Here is a 21,652-nt window from a genome sequence, read left to right on the forward strand (position 1 = left end):
CTTGGTGATTGTTTTTTTTAATTTATTTGTAGACATTCGGCACGTTGATTTACAAAGAACCGTATAGTAAAAATAAACACCCCCTGAAACAGATGAGTGAAGAAATCAGCAGTTAATTGGAAAACATGCTTTTGTGGGGGAGCGGGGGTAAGTCAAATATGACCACGTTAATAACAGAAAAAGCCCAACAAACCTTCCGAGGCGCAGTGTATACTCTAGCTCCCCTGGAAAGCATGGACCAGCGCGCAATAAGCATATCAGAGAGTATCTGAAGGGGTCATCTGCCATTTAACACGTCACTTCCTCCACACTACAACGCCTGAAAGTCATCGTTGCAAAGGTAGAGAGGCGACAAAAACAGACGGATAAATACGTGTATTACAAGGAAAACATAACGAGTTGATTAAACTGCACCAAAATAACCTTTGAACAAACAACGGCACCGAATAAATATTTAGTAGGAAATGCGTTTGATTAAACGGCATTGGTCGTCCTTCCTCCACGTGAACAAAGGACCAAAATGAAAACGTCTAATTTGTTCTGTATCTCCAAAATCTTATCCGGCACTGATAAGCTGAAAAATGATGTGCACACGCGAATATTACCAAGAGGTTTTCATAATGCCACTGAAAACATGATGCGTTTACAAAGGCTGTCGTGAATTGGCAGGTGCAGTCAGCCCTGTGAATTGCAGGATTTCCGATAGCCAGATGTCATTAAAAAGTGCGCCTGGTCTGACGTAGCACAGGCACTTCGAAAGTTTCGCGAACTCTGAGTCACGGCCTTCATTGCCATGACTAACCGCTGTGAGGCTCGGCGTGCCTCACTTCTGGCGATGAACGGGAAAAAAGACGCAACAACCTCTAGCAGGCGGGTGTCTGTTCTGGGGGTATCACTCTTTTCCCCTGCGTCATCACTCCCTGTTTGGGATACTGGGGGGTGGCGCATCCTACCTGGAGATGGGGAAATGTATGAGGGGAGGGGGATTCCGCAAAAACTCATCGTGAATATTGATCGCAGTCCCGAGGGGGCTGTAGGGGTGGCGTCACGGGCCCTGACAGTGCCACACGGTGGGCACAGAGAGCGCGGTAATTAGAATGAGGCGCACGGAGGCCCTGCCCCTCCCGAGGTATATAAAGTGAGCTGCTCTCCAGCGCACCTCAGTCACAGAGGCACTGCGAGTCTGGAAGGGTCGCATTCTTTCCCGCCAAGAACAGTAAGTGAGGCCTCGTCGAGGTCACTCTGAGGGGAGCCTTTTCTACATGTTTTATTCCCAGGCCCCAGGGGCACTTTGACAAGGGCGCCCATGGGTTCTGTGTGCATGATATGATATGGCATTTATAACGCGCCTATACACACGTGTTTTATACACAAGTGCATGTGTTTTATTTCACCCCTTAGAGTTCCCTGGGAAGGGCATCCATACCGTGTCTCCTTTCTTACCCAGCCCTAAGAGACACATTAAGCACTGATGTTTTATGGTACTATTGCGTTCAGCCGCCTGTTAGCTGATTTGCCTGTTGCGTGCCTTTTCCTGTAACAACTAGATCCCTCTGCGCCCCTCCTCACAGCCGCACCCTATAACCCCCCCCCCCCTGCTCCCCCACTTACGGGAGAAGTCTAGGACCCTCCTTTCTAAGGCTTTCTTTTGTGTTGCAGTAAGCGCTTGTGAGCCTCGGCTGCAGCGGGGTCACTGTAGCTGCGCTCCACCGCCGCTGCCTCCCCTCTGCAGTAGCTGCCGGAACCCAGCGTCCCCACCCACCCACCCATCCACCCGAAGGCTGAAGCGGCGCCTCCTGCCCGGGCACGGCTGCACCATGAGAGTCCTCGTCGCCTTGGCTGTGCTCCTGCTGGTGTCAGCGCAGGTGTTCGCCGACGACCTGGGGCTCAGCGAGGAGAGTGACTGGCCGTACACCGAGCAACTTCAGGTGAGAGGGGGGCAGAGGGGACTAAACTGCGGGGTGTGGGCTTAGAGCGAGGCAGGCGCCTGCGCCACTCCCCTAGGTTTGCAGAATACAGAGCATTGCCCCACTGCTAGACTTAGAAGAGTGGGCGGCAGCTTTTTCACGAACCATTCCCTACGTGTGTGGTGAGAATGGGTTGCTTCCCTGCATAGTTAATGACCATTTACATTGAAACGCGTTTCAGGATTGTAAAATCGGTGGTGAGAATGAAGGTGTCCTAACAGGCTGCGCCAGCCCGCACACCGTCTGCTGGCCACGGAGAGGAGTAGAACTTCTCAGTCTGAGGAGCCAACTTTTTATTGGGAGTGGCCCTGTACTTATCATAGATAGAACACCAAAGGCGCCTCGGAGCGGGGTTCCATCGAAGTGCATAGCACTTGTCGCCAGGGTTGCAAATGCGTGCTTTCGAGGATGGTTGCTCTAGTGGGTTCTGGGGAGGGGTTACGGCACTTCTCGGCAAGGAGCGCAAATGCATTTCCTCGGAGGGTTGCATGTGCGTCCGTGAACGATTGCCGCATTTCTCATCAGAGTTGCTAATGCTTGCAGTGGAACGGTACCGGCGCTTCCCAACAGGGCTGCAAATGCGTGCAGTGGGACGGCACCGGCGCTTCCCAACAGGCTTGCAAATGCTTGCAGTGGGACGGCACCGGCGCTTCCCAACAGGCTTGCAAATGCTTGCAGTGGAACGGTACCGGCGCTTCCCAACAGGGCTGCAAATGCGTGCAGTGGGACGGCACCGGCGCTTCCCAACAGGCTTGCAAATGCTTGCAGTGGAACGGTACCGGCGCTTCCCAACAGGGCTGCAAACGCGTGCAGTGGGACGGCACCGGCGCTTCCCAACAAGGTTGCAAATGCGTGCAGTGGAACGGCACCGGCGCTTCCCAACAGGGTTGCAAACGCGTGCAGTGGGACGGCACCGGCGCTTCCCAACAGGGTTGCAAACGTGTGCAGTGGGACGGCACCGGCGCTTCCCAGGGTCACTGGAGGGGGTCTGTGACTAGACAGTACAGTTGCAATGCGCTCAGCGGAAGGGTCCTAGTACCTCTCAGCTGTGGAGTGATGGGTGTATAAGGGATTAATAGAGCACCACCCTAGAATGTAGTAAGGGGGCGCTGTACATAGGGGCGCACCTGTGGGTTACAAGAAAGAGGGGTAGCAGAGGAGCTCAGAAAGACGGGGGTGCAGAGGGTGGAATGGGGGAGAGAAAGATGGGGTGGGGGAGGGGTGCAGAGGCTCTTTTAAATGGGAGAAGACCAACACTTGTAAGGACATCAAATGACCGCATCTCTATGTTCCCCACTGAAGTGTTTTGTAAAGTGTTTGTTGAGTGAAATATGGAGTTCAGAGGAACGTTTCCAAAACAATGCAATCGAATTTCGTGGAAGCCCTGTTGACACAAAGGTTACACAATTGTGCATGGTCTCCCCCTATACGTTCTAGGCAGGCGCCCCGCCAAGAAATGGCTACCAGGGCATGTAAGAGTGGATAGGAATTGGATCATTATTTTAAGGTGGTATTTGTCTTTTAGTTATTGTTTTAACAATGACAGTGAGGATTTGAGGCGAGTGGCAATCGCATTTGAATTCCAACATATAGTTTCCTAAACAAATTCTCCAATATTTTGTCATTGCAGGCAATGATATTAAAATTGCCATACCGACCCCCTTAGCTTGGTCCCTTATTTCTTGTTTAAAAACACTTAATTTTGCCAAGATTTGAAAAAGAAAGGGCGTGGCTCCATAAAGGTAGGCAAAATTGATAACCCCGCTGTTTTTGTTATCATAATAGCTGTTTAAGAGAGATCAGACATCCTTTTGATATGTCGTCCCCTCACTTGTCCTGGTGGGCATTATAAAAGAATGAAGGCCCGCGACCCCTGGACTTTTTTCGACTCGACGGACATCGCGTGTTGGCGGAGGAGGGCGCCATACTCAAGCCGCGCGCATTCTTGTAGTGTTCGCCTCGCGCGGGGATGGCAGCCCCTGCAGCATTTCCCCAAAAGGCTTCCGCGGAATTAGCTTTGCAATTTCCTTCCAGCGGCTGCTCCCGTTTGCAGAGTCTCAGAATCCTCTCATGCACTGTACAGAGTCTCAGAATCCTCCCATGCAGAGCCTCAGAATCCCCTCGTGCACTGTACAGAGTCTCAGAATCCTCTCATGCAGAGCCTCAGAATCCCCTCGTGCACTGTACAGAGTCTCAGAATCCTCCCATGCAGAGCCTCAGAATCCCCTCGTGCACTGTACAGAGTCTCAGAATCCTCTCATGCAGAGTCTCAGAATCCTCTCATGCATTGTACAGAGTCTCAGAATCCTCCCATGCAGAGCCTCAGAATCCCCTCGTGCACTGTACAGAGTCTCAGAATCCTCCCATGCAGAGCCTCAGAATCCCCTCGTGCACTGTACAGAGTCTCAGAATCCTCCCATGCAGAGCCTCAGAATCCCCTCGTGCACTGTACAGAGTCTCAGAATCCTCTCATGCAGAGTCTCAGAATCCTCTCATGCACTGTACAGAGTCTCAGAATCCTCCCATGCAGAGCCTCAGAATCCCCTCGTGCACTGTACAGAGTCTCAGAATCCTCCCATGCAGAGCCTCAGAATCCCCTCGTGCACTGTACAGAGTCTCAGAATCCTCTCATGCAGAGTCTCTCAGAATCCCCTCGTGCACTGTACAGTGTCTCAGAATCCTCTCATGCAGAGTCTCAGAATCCCCTCGTGCACTGTACAGAGTCTCATAATCCTCTCATGCAGAGTCTCTCAGAATCCCCTCGTGCACAGTACAGAGTCTCAGAATCCTCTCATGCAGAGTCTCTCAGAATCCCCTCGTGCACTGTACAGAGTCTCAGAATCCTCTCATGCAGAGTCTCTCAGAATCCCCTCGTGCACTGTACAGAGTCTCATAATCCTCTCATGCGGAGCCTCAGAATCCCCTCGTGCACTGTACAGAGTCTCATAATCCTCTCATGCGGAGCCTCAGAATCCCCTCGTGCACTGTACAGAGTCTCAGAATCCTCTCATGCAGAGTCTCAGAATCCCCTCGTGCACTGTACAGAGTCTCATAATCCTCTCATGCGGAGCCTCAGAATCCCCTCGTGCACTGTACAGAGTCTCATAATCCTCTCATGCGGAGCCTCAGAATCCCCTCGTGCACTGTACAGAGTCTCAGAATCCTCTCATGCAGAGTCTCTCAGAATCCCCTCGTGCACTGTACAGAGTCTCAGAATGCTCTCATGCAGAGTCTCTCAGAATCCCCTCGTGCACTGTACTTGCACAGAAGCCCGGGGGACCAGAGTAAATGTTTCAGAAATTGGAGCATACCGTTAGAAAAGTGTCCCCATGTTCGGCATTTGTATAATGCGACAGCTAAATTGCAACATGTTATGCTATGGAGGAGGGGTTACTGCAGCGCAACGTGTGCTAGTTGGGCGGGCTTCTTGGAGCCATTGTAGCTCCTTGGGCAGCTAGCTGTCTTGCAGCGGGCATGAATTGCTCTAAATGGCAGGCTCAGAATACTTGCACAGCTTTTACCCGAGTGCGAGAGTATTGCACTTCTGGGCAGGAGTTTAGCACTTCCCACAGAGGACTACCGCACTTATTCGCCTTCATTAGGATCCCGCGTGTAATTCACGGCAGGGGTGCGATGCGTTTAGTTGGAGAGTGCGACAACTTCTCAATATTGATGCAACACTTTAAATCGCAGTGAATCCGCACTTCTCAGCGGCGTGCGTGGGGGGTGATTTGAATTCCCTTTCTAACATCTTGACACCCGTCTCTCACTTTTTCGAGGCAGTTGATGGGAAAGAGGGATGCCTAGGGCTGCGTTTGCTGCTCCCTCATGGCTTCCGCCAGGAAATCTATAAAACTAATTTCCATGAGTGCGATCATACAGATGTAGCGAGAACCGAGACAAGCTCCCACCACATCCATACACAGTGTGATGCCAAAGACCTTCACATTATCCAGAGAGATGAGTATATTTGAGCAGTCAAATAAAATAAAAAAACGGCAATGGCTCCTTGTGTCTGAGTATTCCTTTGGTCTTCTGCGGAAGTGGTGCAACCTAGTAGTTCAGGCTGGACCCCCTCCTCCCCCGACCCCCTCGCGTGTGGGAACGGGCCTGGTTTGCAAATGGCCTCTTCTCTTCTGAACACGGCGCCGCTGGGTGAGGATTAATGTCATGCAGAGTTTCCAGAGCAATGCCAGTGGTTAGGTTCATCCAAAGTCTTCCATCTGTCAATCTTCTGACATCACACCTGTAACCCAAATTCAATCCTCCGTGTTATAGGCAGCCCGCCTTTCATTTACAGAGCACATATGAATTCAGTTCTGAGAACCAGCTGCAGTTTTGTATTTATTAAGTTGAGCTCCCGTATCGCTTTGACTAGAACACCCGCCAGTGACACTAGGGAACACAAGTTGGCCATTTCTGGGCCATTAACCAAATGAGGTAATTGAAATATGGATGATCGTGCTCCAGTTGGGGAAGAGTGTTTAAGACGCGAAGAGAGAAGAGTACAGATGAACAATTCAATAACATGCAGGCATTTAAAGTTGTTTAGAAACATTTGCAGGAGGAAATGGTACGGGCACATGGGATTGTGTGATGCCCCGGTACACCTCAGATGCCCCTTCTTGAAATAGTAGGCGCTTCTTAAACAGTTCTGAAGCTCAGTACAATAGGAGCTCACTTAATACCAGGAAGTGCATAGTTGCGATGGTAAGGAGCAAGAACTGTAAAGGAGCAGGCTCAGGGCGGGTGGGGATCAGAGGCTGAGCGCGGCCTGTGATCGTAGGGAGAAAGGAGGACCATATAGGGAGTTGGCTTTAGCTGCGTAATTGGGTGACAATCCATGGATCGAATTATAGATCCCAAGAAGGAATTTTGAGAGGGATACTTGTTGAGAGTTCCATCCCACAGAGTCAGTGGGCAAAGGTGGGTGAAGTACATGGATGATTGAAGAGAGAAAGGGGTGTAAACGTTCAATGCTTTGTTGGGGGGTAAAGGAACACAGTGGGAGTCCCATGACTTGGCTGAAGCAATAGTGTATCTGCTGAGGACAATATTTGAGACTGGAGTCTTTGTGGAAATAGAGGTGAGGATAGGATATTCCTCAGAGGGTTTAAAGGATTACCCTTGCTGCCACGGCTATCACGCACTGTTACAGGTCACTGCTGAAAAGCACCCCCGGGTACCCTAGTAGCCAAGGTGAGAGATCATATAAAGGGGAGGGGTAGTTGCACAGTGTCAAAGGGTGCAGTGATTGAGGAGGATAAGGCTGGAGACATTTAGAGTGGTGAGCACTAGTGAGGGAGCGTGAGGCATCAGTGAGCACCTTTTCAGTGGAGTAACTGGTTCAGAGGCAGGCTTGGTCTGGACAGAGAGTCCATTATGGTCCTGGTAGGCTATCACATAGTTAGAGATCAAACATTCCAAAACTTTAGAGTAGTGTCAGAGGAGGGAACTGTCCAAGGGTTTGCTTGGTTGTCATCGTCAGTAGATGGTTTCTTCATGATGAGTAGGGCGGCTTCCCAGCGTCAAGCAAGTTGGGAAGGTCCAAGAGGCAAACATACGGTTAAAGAGAGGAGAAAGGTACCGGCTTGTGAGGGCTGCCATAGCCTTTAATTTTTGTGGCAAGGTAACATGTGAACAGTTAGACGTGCATTGGGTTTGCGCTGAGTATCGATCCAGTTTAAAACGAGAAGGACCAGGAACATTCACTCACTCTTGGACTTAGCCTCTACAGTGGCCCAACTGGCCAAGGTGGAAAATGACCATGAACTGTTTGCTTGCAAGTTGGAGTCTCAGAACTGTTGACTGGTGGAAAGACGTTAAACTCAAGTGTCAGGACTGCATTTGTGTCGCATTTACTAGGCGGAGAATGGATCTGTTCACAAGTGGCAACTGCCGTCTAGCTACTGGGGCAGAAGGCAGACTGATGTCAGCACGCGTTAAGTTATCTTGGGCAGCCCAGCCATCAAAACACAACTCGAATATCTTGTTAAATTCGACTTCTAAGATGGTATGAGGACCACCTAGTCAGGAAATGGTAGGGACATGTCAGATCCAGCAAAATTGCAGGTTCAATTGCTTTTCTATCTTGTTAAATGTGTGGCCATCATAGGCACAGTCCAAGGGGTTAAGGAGAATGTTGAGTGGTTTGGGAATTCTTTCATGGAATGCACGCCAAGAATACTCCAAGAAATTAGGAATAGCGAGCTCCATCCTAGAGGCATTGCAGTCCAACCAGCCCATCACCTGTGTCATGTCTGACATATCATTTTCCGAACTCCTTTCGTTAAAATGGCGTTTCCGAATGTCCGCCCCAGTGACAAATATGAACAATATAACGGGCTCTGTTAGAGGACATTTCTACGAGGCACTGTCTGCCACAATTGCAAAAGTGCAGGACTATAAACTTGTCACTGTGTCCTGTGGGAGGCATTGCAGCAGCAGAGAGGCATCTCTCTCTCTCTCTCTCTCTCTCTTTCTCTCTCTTTCTCTCTCTTTCTCTCTCTCTCTCTCTCTCCCCCTCTCCCTCTCCCTCGTGCACATTAGCAGATTGGTAGCCTCTGGGTATGATACGACCCGTGAATTAAGCAGACAGATGGAATAGCCAGGCACGGATTAACATTGCTCTAGCAATTAATATTAAAAGATCGAATGCATTCTGTGACGGGGGGCGTGCTCTTGGACGCCAGCAGTGGAGAGCACTAGTTATCGCGTCCTATATTAATAGGAGGAGCGATGGTTGCGTGATGGCCCTTGCGGGCAGCTGCATTCGTTTTCAACGACGTACTGTGTTGCAGTTGTGGGCTGCCACCAGCCTCAAGTGATATCTTCAAAGAGGGGCTACGGTGGCAGGGAGTCCGAGAGATGGGGAAGCGAGGAGAGGTGGGGGGGAGGGAGTGAGGTAGACTGGGGTGAAGGGTGTGTTTGAGAGAGATGGAGAGAGAATCAGTGAAGAAAGTTCTATAGAGAAAGAAAGTGAGACTGAGAGTCAGAGCAATGGACAGAGGGTGAGGCACTGAGACAGGAACATGTGAGAGGGACTTGAGGTTAAGGCGAGGAGGGAGACATTAAGGAAAAGGCAAAGAGAACGTGGTGTGTAAGAGTGACAGAAGGAGCCAGTGACAGCGAGTTGAAAAGGGGGGGGGGGATATGGCCGGAGTTGGGAAAAGCGGGAGAGACAGGGAAATGGAGAAAAGAGATGGGAGAAAAGAGTGAGCAAAAGAAAGAAAGAGAACGGAAGACAGACCGACAGAGACTGGAGAAGGTGCTGGATACGACGACTCCCGATGGTGCTGATGGATTATATCGATACACATGTGTCGGCAGTGCAACGTCACTTTTCAGCAGTGCAAAGTCACTTTGAACCGTGCAAACAATTCCATTAATCGCGCTCTAGGTCGTGGCTGATGATTCTCACTCTCTGACATCGCAAAATGCAGTTCCAAAAGGAAAGCTTTTAAAGTTGAATGAACCTGCTCCAGCACCCTCCGAATGCTCACAAGGCCTAGCAGGAGCGCCTCTTTCTAGCTCATCAGTTCATTCTATGTGCCTTGCTCCCATGTTCACTCCTCTTTGCGGGCTATGGAACACAATGTCTTCATGTAGAAGCGCCTTACAAATGCACAATAACTAACTAAATAAATAAAATAATTGTAACACATAAAGGCGAGGAGAGTTTGAAAACCTCAAAAGCATTCCTTTTATGCACAGGCTACTCTCCATATTCCCACTGTTTCCTTTTTGTATGTTACTCCCTTAGATTCTCCCCAGGTGTTTTCGATCTGTATTTGGTCATGAACCCTGCTGTGATCAAACAATGTGCCAAGAGCACTATGGGCATCTCCAGAAGCATGTCCTTGTGAAAGGTGACCTGTTAGCAGGAAGAATGGTCCCTATTCAATGTGTGGAGCTTGGGAGTGGACAACCCTGAAGACCTGAACATTAAGCGCAACCTTTAGTGCAATCTTTGCATTTGACAAGCTTGATTGCCAAATTTAATAACAACATTGCTACCCCCAAAAAGGGTGTATTTTGGACTGTTACAACCACGTCCCTGGCACAAAACATACATTAGACACTATGCATAATGTATGTAGGTTACCTGTAAGGAGACATTATCAAAAACTATGCTCCAATACATTGCATCACTTCCAGGTAGAGTTAGGACCATTGCAATTCTCTAAAAACGATGACAAATGTGCACATTTCAGATAGGGCAGTCACGCACATGACGCCTACAAAGCAGAAGCACTGATTAAAAAGCATACACAGTTAAATATATTAGTGTCCGAGCTAGTGCCTCTGCGTAAACACAGTACAATTCATAGGATCTACGAAGTTCAAACAAGTGCATGAAATGTGTGTAGGGAATCCGAGCCTGAGGTTATAATATTCGAAGAAGACTTTATTTAAGAGAAGAGGAAACAGCAAGAAGAGCATCCCAACAGATTAATTGTTACTTGTATGGTGACAGGAATTTTTAACGTGTCAAGGTTGCAAAAGATATGCAAATACCCAAATATGACTAAAGGTGAGTAAGTAGCAATATAGGTTAGCAAATTCCCCAGGTCATATCTGAAATAGACAAGCAAAGTGGAAAAATCATCAGGGAAAACTTGAACACACTGCATAGTTTGGTACATGGCCCATCATTGCCAGCTTAATTGATGCTTGCCAACTTCTCAATGCCATTGTGCGAGAGTTGTCATTCTGTTTCCATATTCACCTACATTATTCTGGATCAAAGGCGTTGCTAGGGGGTGGCTAGTGGGGCCATAGCCCCGGGTCTTTTGGTTGTAGCCCCAGATGGAAGCTCAGTGGCTACAACGAAAAGGCTAGCTAGCCCCGAGTCACGATAGTTCTGACATTAGCATAGGCCCGGATCATTTCAAGACCTAGCAACACCCCTGTTCTGGGTCGACCTTGTCTTGGCCAGCCACACTATTTTGTTTCTTGCACACACGAAGGGATTTTGTGGTATGATCATTTCCACCTTCCGATGAAGATCTCAGTTTCGATTATAGTTTTCATGCAATGGGTTTTCAGCTGAAAATTGCTTCTCATCTGAGTTTTGTAACAGTATTATGTTTATTTATTTGTATGACACGCCAAACCCTGAGGTATCTGGGCGCAATAGTATTATAGTAGCTATTGAAGAATGTTTTCAAAATAATACTAACAAAACAGCTAAAACCACGCTGTTGGAACACCCATGATCATGTTTCATGGCTGGTTCACATCGCCTTCCATTGGTAATCAATAACACAATAGCATATCCAAACGCCAAGTGATTGCTCCTCTATGATCATTAGAGGACTGCCAGGCCACCTCCATCCACCTAACAATGACATTGCAAAACTCCTCAGGGACATGACCTGATACCCGAGGCGGCGCAGGCCATTATAGCGGCTGCCTGCCTTGTATACTGGCAATCCCAGGCTGCGCCGGCTGTTATCGCAGCAGCCCCCCTCGCAAACTGACAACCACTATCCACACAACTCATTCATCCACCAACGATGACAGGCTAAGCTGTTGCTAAAGTTCCTAATCATTTAATTGCTAGGGGTATGAAATGCATCAAACCCAGTTGGATTATTGGGGGCAGGTCATGTATTGCACTTAGATGGTTTGTGAGGGATTGGAAATGTGTTCGACTTAGATGGACTGTTGAGGGTAGGAAATGTGTTAAACTTGGATGATTTGCGAGGGATAGGAAATTTGTTACACTTAGATGGATTGCTGGAGGTAGGAACTGTGTCACATTCTGATGAACTGTTGGGGGTAGGAAATGTCTCAGCCTCAGCTGTAGTTGGGGGTAGGAAATGTGTTACACTTAGATGGATTACTGAGAGTAGGAAAGGCGAAACACTTAGATGGTTTGTGGGGAGTGGGACATGCATTACTCTTAGATGGTTTTGAGGGATAGTTTATATGTTACACTACATAATACTTAGAAGGACTGTTGGTGGTAGGAAATGTGTTGCACTTAGATCGACTGTTGGAGGCAGGAACTGCGTCACACTTAGATGAATTGTTGGGGTTGGAAAGGGATCGCACTCAAATGGATTGTCAGGGGTGGGAAATGTATTACACTTGGATGGGTTTTGAGGGTTAGGAAATGTGTTACACTTAGATGGACTGCAAGGGGTAGGAAACATGATACACTTTGATGGATTGTTAGGGGTAGGAAATTCCCACTTAGATTGTGTGAGTAGGAAATGTGAGTAGGAAATGTATCACACTCAGTGGTTTGTTAGGGGAAGGAAATATATTACACTTAGACGGTTTGGGAGGGACGGGAAATGTGTTACACTTAGGCGGACTGTCGGTGTAGGAAATGTGTCACACTTGGAAGTATCGCTAGGGGTGGGACATGAGTCACACCTAGATGGATTGTCGGTGTTAGGAAAAGTGTCACACTTGGATGGATCACTAGGGGTGGGCAATGTGTCACACTCGGATGGATTGTTTGGGGATGGGATTGTATTGCACTTGGATGGATCTTGCAGTGGGAAACGTTGTCACCCTTGAAAGGTTTTTTGGGCCGTGGGGAATGATGTTGCACTTTGAAGACTGCAGATGTAAGTCAACTTGTGTGTTGCACCTGGAGCAAATGGTGTAAGTTATAACATGCACTGCACTTGAATATCTGAAGACTAGCCCATGCTTGGCTCTTAGAAGAGACTTAAAAGACAGCATGTAATGTATGTCCACCTTTACTCTGAAGATCTATGGAACTTGCAAGACAGTTAGTAAGACTTTCTTGGTAGCATTTCTATGAGGCTTTCAGAATCCTATATCCTAGATCCCATGGTAGTCTGCCTGTCATGCCTAAAAGATGTACTAGTACAGCCAGTCTATTGCACTTCGAAGACTTGAGGTTGCCTCTCCTTAGCGACCTAGAAAAGTCTACAAGAGTAGCTGGCTTTTTTTGTCCCCATATAAGATCTGATGACACAGCTACATCCAAGATAAGCTACATTTGAGCTTCAGGTATGTACATATTCACCACTTTAGTGGACTGCTGCTGCAGGCACGGCTATCCATCAACACATACTAGAATGCTGCTATGAACTCCAATAAAATATTCGGTCTAGCTGGACACTTAACGTTTTTAAGCCTACTCACTCCAGACTTGCCTCAACACCTCTGCCATTGGAACACTGCGATAGCATTTTGGTTTTGCTGGACACATAACGAGTCTCTTGCACCTGTTTACGTTCGTGACCCCCCCTCAACACCCACTCACATGCCTGACCTCTCGAGTTGCTTACCGCAGCCTAGCCAGTCCACCCAATCCCTAATCTTGGCCATATGCACACATGCATTCTAAACCTCCATGAGAATTTCCAATATTCTGGTCTGCGGTACCCAAGAGCGTTCCCATCACAAGCGCATTTAGTCTATAGTAATGGTAAAAGGCACTATATAAATGACTATTAGAATGAAAATATTATTCAAATAACTCACATTCCAAAAGGAATGCAATGCCAAGCTTTATATGGAAATCAAAGGGGAAGGTACACAATCCCTTGCTGAATTGATGAAAAGAGATCCAGTTCCTCATCAGTTCCTTTTTTGGAGAGTTAAATCTTTACTAGTCTGTACACTTCCTACCAGAAAGACTCCAGATCAGACTCGTCTTCCTTGTATGTTAAAGTCCATTGCGTTCAAATTCCACATTTTCTTAATTTCTTTAATACAATTCAACAAGGCGATTTCATTTTTATACCTCCTGAGCAGCATGTGTTTGTCTGGTAAGGGTGCAGTTGCACCCACAAATTTGGCATCTACTTTTAATGATGTGGCTCCAAGCCAAGGATCTCAGTTGAACCTTCAATTAATTGATGAAGAAAAATCATTTGAGTGGGTCAACAGGAATTCTTCTGGATTTTCATGCTAGAAATGGAAACACTGCCTAAATTAATTGAGCTTTTTAAGATAAGCTACTTTGGAATTAAGCCTCCGGGTATTACACAAGCAAGAGCTCTCTCCCATCTTGCTAACAGGATGGACTAGGCAAGAATGCCCCCAGTTCCCCTTTTCTTTTACATTTCTATGAATCCCATTGCCCACGTTATTTAATTGTTGACTGGCCTTATAGTGTTCCTGTTGAGGGTGGAATAGGCAGGGATTTAAAAAAACAAAAAAACAGGGAATTGATATCACACTAGTGTCTGTTCTGTGAGCTGAGCCCGGCCCAGCTATGGCAGGCCTGATGAATATTGCCATCTTGCCTGATGGGTCTCACATCCGCTATGTAGAACTCAGACCAGCATGCATCCTCCTTTACCCCTATGCAGGATGAGTAACACCTTCCCTCAGGGAACCAGGACGTCTCCCAGGAGTTCTCCTGGGAACCAGAGCTTCAGAGGCAGCACTGACATAACCATGCCATGCTCACACTAGGGTGCTCTCCACTGGAGTCCCTTTGAAGTCAGCAGGCATGGGACGAGGCAGAGTAAGAGAAGCCAGAGAGAAGCCCATCCGCCCCATCTCATGCAGGCAAGGTACTCTGGGTCTCATGTCATAAAGCAAAGGGCACTTGTTAAAACAACTTGGCTTGTATCCTTTATTGCAGGCTTGCTTTGGACCAATCTCCTTTGACATTTTGATTTCATGAGAGTGCCCCACCTCCCCTCATTCGATGATCCATCTTTGGACCATCAAGAGAAGAAGGATCCATTTAATTTATAACCGCTTTATTTCGGTAAGAAAGTACCATAAGAGCACATACAAAATAAACAGACAAAAATCTTACTGCAATTCATATAATGCAGATTTCAATACCAAACAACGTTTTAAAATACATACAGTACATCTACCTATATATATAATCATCAAGCAAAATTAAAGCAATCTAAAAAACTCCCTGAAATTGAAATACTTCATGGGCAATAAAACAATAATACTACACCAAAAGGTCCATAATGCTTTTCCTCAAGTTCCAGGCCCTCTGCAAGAATGTAAGAAAGCACCATGCAACAATAACCGAATCAGCCTGAAGCAAAAAAGGAAAAGGGCCGGACGGCATTGAGTAAGTGTTACTTGTGTTAACAGTGATAGAATTGTCATTTTCCTAATTTCAGTGTAACAGCGGCAGAATATAACAAAATGCCAAAGATCCTCAATTGCGGTCTCACAGCATAGACAAACCAAGTTCTGAACATACCCCTTCCAGTTCTTTGTAATGTCCCGTAACTGCAGTAAATCAAAGTGGGCTCTTGTCAGTTTCCAGCAATCTACTGGTTTATTACTGTGTATCAGTTAAGGCTGTAAAGTATCTCTTCTTGAAATAGTAGCGTGTTTCCTATTTGAGCCTAACAACCACCACCTTGATTCACGTCTAAATTTAATGAAGTTTAGCATGCATATTTTATGGGACTTCCTTTCCTCCCTAGTCAATAATTTTACTGGACGCTGGAGATTGCAAAGATTGACTTGATTTAGTCATTCATATATACATTTCAACCATGGTATTCTCCTGCAAAGGGCATCATGCATCAAGTTTCTCCTTAATTCTTGAGTCCCAAAGGCTTTCAGGTTCAACCAGATACTCAGCAATTGCATGGTCTGGGGGCCCATACCATTCATCCCCAATATGGGGAGCCCCAAGCTTCAGATGCACTGCATAATTTGGGGCCGAGCAGGGAAAACCCAGTGGTTTCATTAAAGAAATATTTTCTGTAGACTCTAGCCCAGATACATTTTCAAACCCCCATAGTTAATTGCAGCTTTGGTCTGTGCTCGATATAATTCCAGAATCATTTGAAGAGGTTGCCTTTGACACCTCCTTATAAACCACGTTACGCCCCCCATTCTTGTCTCATTTTGGTATGTTTTTTACATGTATGTGCAGCTCCCTTCCAATTCTCTGAAAAGCGAATGCCCAGATAGTTGAATTCTTTTACCTGCAGAATAACAGAACTGTTACTAAATATACTGACCATCTTAGTTTTGTTTGCTCTCCCCGATTTAGATACCATCACTGCTGACTTGGCTGTGCTTATTTTTAGATCTAAGTTTGACATAAAGTCAGTATATACCTTAATGAGTTTCTGAAGAGCGCTAGGTGTACTTGCAAGAATGACAGTGGCATCAGCATACGCAAAAAGTGTATTTTATTTTTTACCAATTCATGGAAAGTCTGTCCCTGACGCAACCAGTGCCTTATATATGCTATTATTATATAACGTAAATAAGACAGGGGCCAGAACAAACCGATGGCGAACTCCTGATGCCACCTTGAAATATTTGGTACACTGCTCCTGTTCACCAAAGCTCACACATGCACTATTGCCCTCATGAATTATCGATAAAATCCTCACCAACTCAGTTGGACAACTCATGGACTCCAGCACCTTGCATATTTTCCTTCTGTTGACTGTGTCAAAGGCAGCACTCCCCTTGATAAAAACAGAGTATTCCCCCACCGAATACAAATAAGTAACTGATGTAGCATCCCCAGACCTGGCCTAAAGCCATACAGAATATCTGTGAGGATTGTCTCAGTGGATATCCATTCCTCAACATGCCTCAGTATAATACATCCAAAAATCTTAAATGAGGTGTCTTATAGAGATATTGCCCTAAAGGATAGGGGGATTCTACAGTCACCTTTCTTAAAAACTGGAAGTATAATTGCCCTTTTCCAAGATTGAGGAAAAATCCCTGTTTGGAGGAATGTGTTCAAAGAAATGGTCATCAGTGGTGCCCAGAGATCAACCTCTTCCTGGTATAGATCAGTAGGCACTGCATCCAGGCCTGCTGCCCGGTTTGGCGCCTGTTGACAGATTGATCCTTCACCTCACCTATTGACAGAAGGATCGGAGGGGCCCTGTCCTCTACTCATACTCTTGGTTTCAGGACCATGATACAGGGACGAAAAATGGTCAACCCACGTTCTGGCCTCAATATGGTTTTCCCTTGAGATCTGTACTCTCCTATGAGCAGTCCCCTATTCCCAAAACCACTTTGAGTTTCTAGAGGAAACAGTAGTTAGAAAATCCTCCCAAGCCTGGTTATCCAACAACCTTTTTCCTAGATTGTACAGTTGTTTTATAGTTGGCCGTTGACCTGATAATATCTGCCTTGAATTTGGCTGGTTCCTTTACTACCTTCAGGAGATGTATTTTTGCCCTCCTACAGGACTCCTCAAACCAGCCTCTCTTTTACTTGTTTGTGAGCTTAAAGTCATGTTGAAGAGTGTCGGACAAAGAGCCCACCAAGTCCGTAAACAACTGAAAAGTACAGTCTGATGACATATTTGGCTCAAGAATTACAGGACAAGATTACTAAACTGACTCCTCCTGAGGTCCCTTTCTCCCCATGCAAGGTACCAGATTCAATACTGGTCATGGACAGACTCTCCCGGAAGGCAAGCCACCCGGTACATGCATCATTAGCTAGCCCTCATAGCTCCATGGATGCCAGGGGGCCTATGTTATCTGCAAATGGTCCATTAGTGACAAATCCTGAGATACCTATAACTCTACCATCCCTTGCTTCTCAGGGGAGTGATACTTTTACACCCGATCAACCCGAGTACATGGCGCCCTCACAATGGCCTGTGCTCATGGACAACATTGCTAAAGAGCTAATCCTTTGTTAGGAACCTTTTGACCTGGGTCTCCTGGTGGACGCGCTAAATGACTGCGTAGCGGATTTACGGCCTCCGAAGGTAAACTCTGCTTCTCAGACCCATTGGCCTTTTAGTGTGGATGCTTTGTCACGGGCATCGAGGGCAAACATTGCCTGTCAAACTCCCACACAAAAGAAAATGATAGATCAAGCCATGCAGACGGATGTATGCTCTAAGGACCCTCCGGGATCTTTTGGGCCACCTCTGTTAGGCAAGGATAGAGCAAAAGTTCCCAGTGTCGATACAAAACACAGGAAATGGATCCACCCTTATCTTCACAGGCGCCAATTAGCGTCCATAAATAGGCTAATCAGCCTACAGCCATGAACGCCAAATTGAAAAGGATATCCTCACAAAATCTACAATAAAAAAAGCACAAATGCCATCATTAAGGAACTCGACCTCTTATGACTTTGTAATGGATGAGAGAAACTTTATTATAACCAATATTCAGAAACTAGAGAAAAAGAGACCAAAGAAGCGTTCCGACATAATATTCTTGCTTGGATGCACCAGAGAACAGGCCCAGGATTAGTCAGACTCAATGATTTATTGATCATTAAAAGGATAGAGCTGAGTGACTGGTGCTCACTACCCAATAGTGACAGTATTCTAGTGGGCTGTCGGATGAGCTCCCTACCTGCGTTCCTCAGACGTTTAAAATACTTGCCAAAAGGGTCCTCGAACTGTAATTTAATTCTCTGAATTCAGCTCCTGGAGCTAGTCTTCTCTATGACTTTGTGGTTTACCTCTGTCTTTTATGACCTTTTCTGTTACTGTTGTATACATGTTTTTATGTGTTTTGTCTTGTCTGCGCCCTCAAACCTTTGGGTTAGTAGGTGCGCAATATAAATTAATAAACATAAACAAGATGCAGGTTTGATGAGAAAACTTTTTGCAGCTAATTCCTGGGTTCATATTTTGCCCATTTCAGCCTGCATTTGCAATCTGGATTTATTCTGTATGCATCCAATTGGGGATTGGAGATTAAAGTAAACTGAACACATTCCCACTTAAGGATCAACCTTAATGGAAAGTGATCACTAAAAATGTATTGTACCACCTTAAAATCTAAGATCAACCTCCAATGTGACACGTGCATAAAGAAATAGTCAATAATGGATGACCCGCACAAGGTTCTAAATGTCAAGAAGGGTCCACTTTTGTACCTCTATATGGAGTGTAGTCCGTTCCATTGGGCTCCACCAGTAAGGTGAAGACTCATGGCAGAGAAGAGCTCTGTCCCCTAACCATCCCAGGAAACAGCATGAGTGAACTGCTGCTTAACCAAGGCCCCCCTGCTGGCTGCACTGGAATCAGGCTTCTATTCACTTGTTGAATGATTGAAAAATCACCTCAAGGTGCCATGCAAGGTCTCTAGAGTGGGAATACAGAACAGACAGACTTACCTTGTCCTGGAGCACCTGGAGTTGGAGCTCCAACAACCCAGATGCCCCGAAGAAGTTGGAATCCTGTTTCACCACCCCAAGACTACTTTGAGCCAGATCTACCACACTCCAAACATTTGAGTCACCACATGACTCACCCGGCTGGGTTTGGCACTGTGTGCAAACTTTAATCTCGAACCACTTTCTGCATTTTGAGCTATCCAGACAGTTCCTTGACCCATTTCTGCAGAACGTCTTGAGCAACCCAATTAACCTGATCTTCCTGTGAGCAACTGATTTGAGTGCCAACTCTGGCTGCTCTAAGATATCAAACTTGCACATAGTGAACACTGACTCATCCCAGCAGATGGCAATGACTCGCCACCTACTCTACAGCTGCCTGAACCACCAGAAGACATTGGGCCTCATTACGAGGTTGGAGGTAGCCTTGTCGGTTTTACCGGCAAGGCTACCTCTAAACTCGCATCCGGCACCCGTGAATGGGCAATTACTGCCCTATTCTGGCCCAGCCGAACCCGGTAATTGCCCTTTCGCGGGTGCCGGGCCTGCTACATCCACATTCCCATTTGAGCCCCATAGGGCTCAATGGGAATGGGGAGGGTGGTAGCACCAGTACCGTTAATAATGGTACTGGTGATACCGTCATGTTCTGCTCGCGGGTGCCGGTACGGCCACCAGGTCAGACCTGCTGGCTGCTAAGGCACCCGCAAGCAGAACTCTGAGTATGGTGGTATGGTAGCAACGGTGCTGGTAGCGACACCAGCGCCGTTGTTACCTTACCGCCATACTTGTAATGAGGCCCATTGTCTCAAATGGCTAAATCAACCCTTTTAGATCCTAAAAGGTCTAAAAGGGTCTAAAAGGGCACAACTCGGTGGCGACTGAGAGTAGGATTACATCAACTCACAATGACTCATCTTCTGGTTGACCCCTGCTGAAGTACCAAAAAACCTGCCTTGGCACTGCCATCCCCCAAAGACAAGAATTCTTGGTACTGCGAAGATGCTCTATTTTCCTGGTGCACATTAGGGGCCATAGTGACTTTAAAGCCCTCCCAAAAACATTTAATACATGAATATAACTTTGTACATTGACATTGTTGCTTAATTTGATTGCCTTAACACCTCTGCTTATCGACCCATAGTACCATTTCACAAAAGTCTGCATTCTATTTTTTTACAGGGATGTTTGTCTATTGTTTTATAGTTAGTTGACTTTTATAGAATCTTAGAAATATTTGTTTTGTGGATATCTTGTATTTAAGTTGTTTGGGTTGCTACTCTTAGTAGCTCACACCCCTACTGAATATATACCTTGCCCTGAGCCCATGTTATCAAAGGTGGTGAAGGAGGTATACCATTTGCACTGTGCCTGTAGTGTGGGGCTGGTTAGGTTGTTTATCCTCTACTCATCCCTATATTCCCGTATAGCAGAAGTCATTTTATCACAGTTCAGTAATGACTCACTTTCCTATGCCTATGCAAAAATTCTCGGTTACTCTTCTGATCATAACACATCTATTTTCAAACTGGTTGAAGATGGCCAATTTCTGGTAAACTCTCAGATTATACAGTTAAGACCTGCAAGACCCAGACAATGGTCTGGAAAGAGTCTCACTTTTCAGGACTCACTGCTGATACAACATGATATCTTGGAAACGTGTTCAGTAAAGTTCTGACACTTATTGATCCACTCAACCTTTTCCAAAGGAAGATCCAGGTGCACCCTTCAAATTTTAATACTTTTTCGATATCTCTGATTGTAAGTGTCAATGATTGTACAATTCTGGTACTACAAAAGTTCCTATATTTCTTTTGAGCTCTACACTTGTTTCTGTATAGTTAGAACGTTGGGAGAACTCATAGCACTCAGGAAAGTACCTGCAATAATTCTGTGTATTTTGGCAGAGGCCATTCATTCAATAACTAGATGAAAGCCCTTGATGTGATCTTGAATGCATCCATATCTGTGGTCCACATATAAATTAGATGATAAAGAACTGCTTCCTGGGTGTTAACTAGCTCAGTAGAATACTGCCTTTTATTCCTAAAGACCACCCTGCAGTGATAGCAGGAGCCATGATTAAGTCCTACATTGAATAGAGCAATGTGTTTTTTTGGAGAGCTGCTAAATATCTATTACCTCCAAAAGTTGAGGTTTTAGCTATTTGTCTCATGACATGACTACACAGGTGTGAGTCAGTCTCAAAGGCCTGAAGAAATCTTCTCAGGATCCCTATTTCAGGACAAATTCCTACTTAAAGGCCTTTGTAAAAGACTGTCTAGTGAGAATGTAAATGGATGTCTAGAATGTATATTTGTCTTTATAGTGGTTCATTTATTTTGGAGGAATATCACCAATGTAATACTCCCCCTCTGCAACAATCCCTCCTGCACCTCTCACAATTTGGGACAAGAAAAAGGCTGTTCTATTCACAATTTTTACATTGTATTCAAAATAATATTTCAGGGAAATATGGCTGGTCCCTTACTCACAATGCCAGTGAAGTCACCACAAAACCTTCAAATTAATTCTGACTTCAATTATAATGACACTACTGCCGCTTGCCAACTTTTATCTCACTAACTTTTTAATTAACCAAAAAATATCCAATTTAATAATTCACACATACA

At 46.1% G+C, this 21,652-nt stretch overlaps 1 protein-coding gene across 2 annotated transcripts in view; it reads left to right on the top strand.

Moving 5' to 3' along the window:
* Window positions 1-1,103: 1,103 nt before the first annotated feature.
* TAC1 (tachykinin precursor 1) overlaps window positions 1,104-21,652 on the top strand; it is a 112,832-nt gene continuing 92,283 nt past the window's right edge. For both annotated transcript variants that reach the window (XM_069648541.1, XM_069648542.1), the window contains exons 1-2: window positions 1,104-1,216; window positions 1,660-1,928. In XM_069648541.1, the coding sequence (XP_069504642.1) occupies window positions 1,818-1,928 (111 nt within the window). In that variant the 5' untranslated portion in view covers window positions 1,104-1,216; window positions 1,660-1,817. The remainder of the gene's footprint in view (window positions 1,217-1,659; window positions 1,929-21,652) is intronic.

The sequence above is a fragment of the Ambystoma mexicanum genome, chromosome 2q, assembly GCF_040938575.1.
Source record: "Ambystoma mexicanum isolate Mex_15411 chromosome 2q, UKY_AmexF1_1, whole genome shotgun sequence".
NCBI lineage: Eukaryota > Metazoa > Chordata > Amphibia > Caudata > Ambystomatidae > Ambystoma > Ambystoma mexicanum.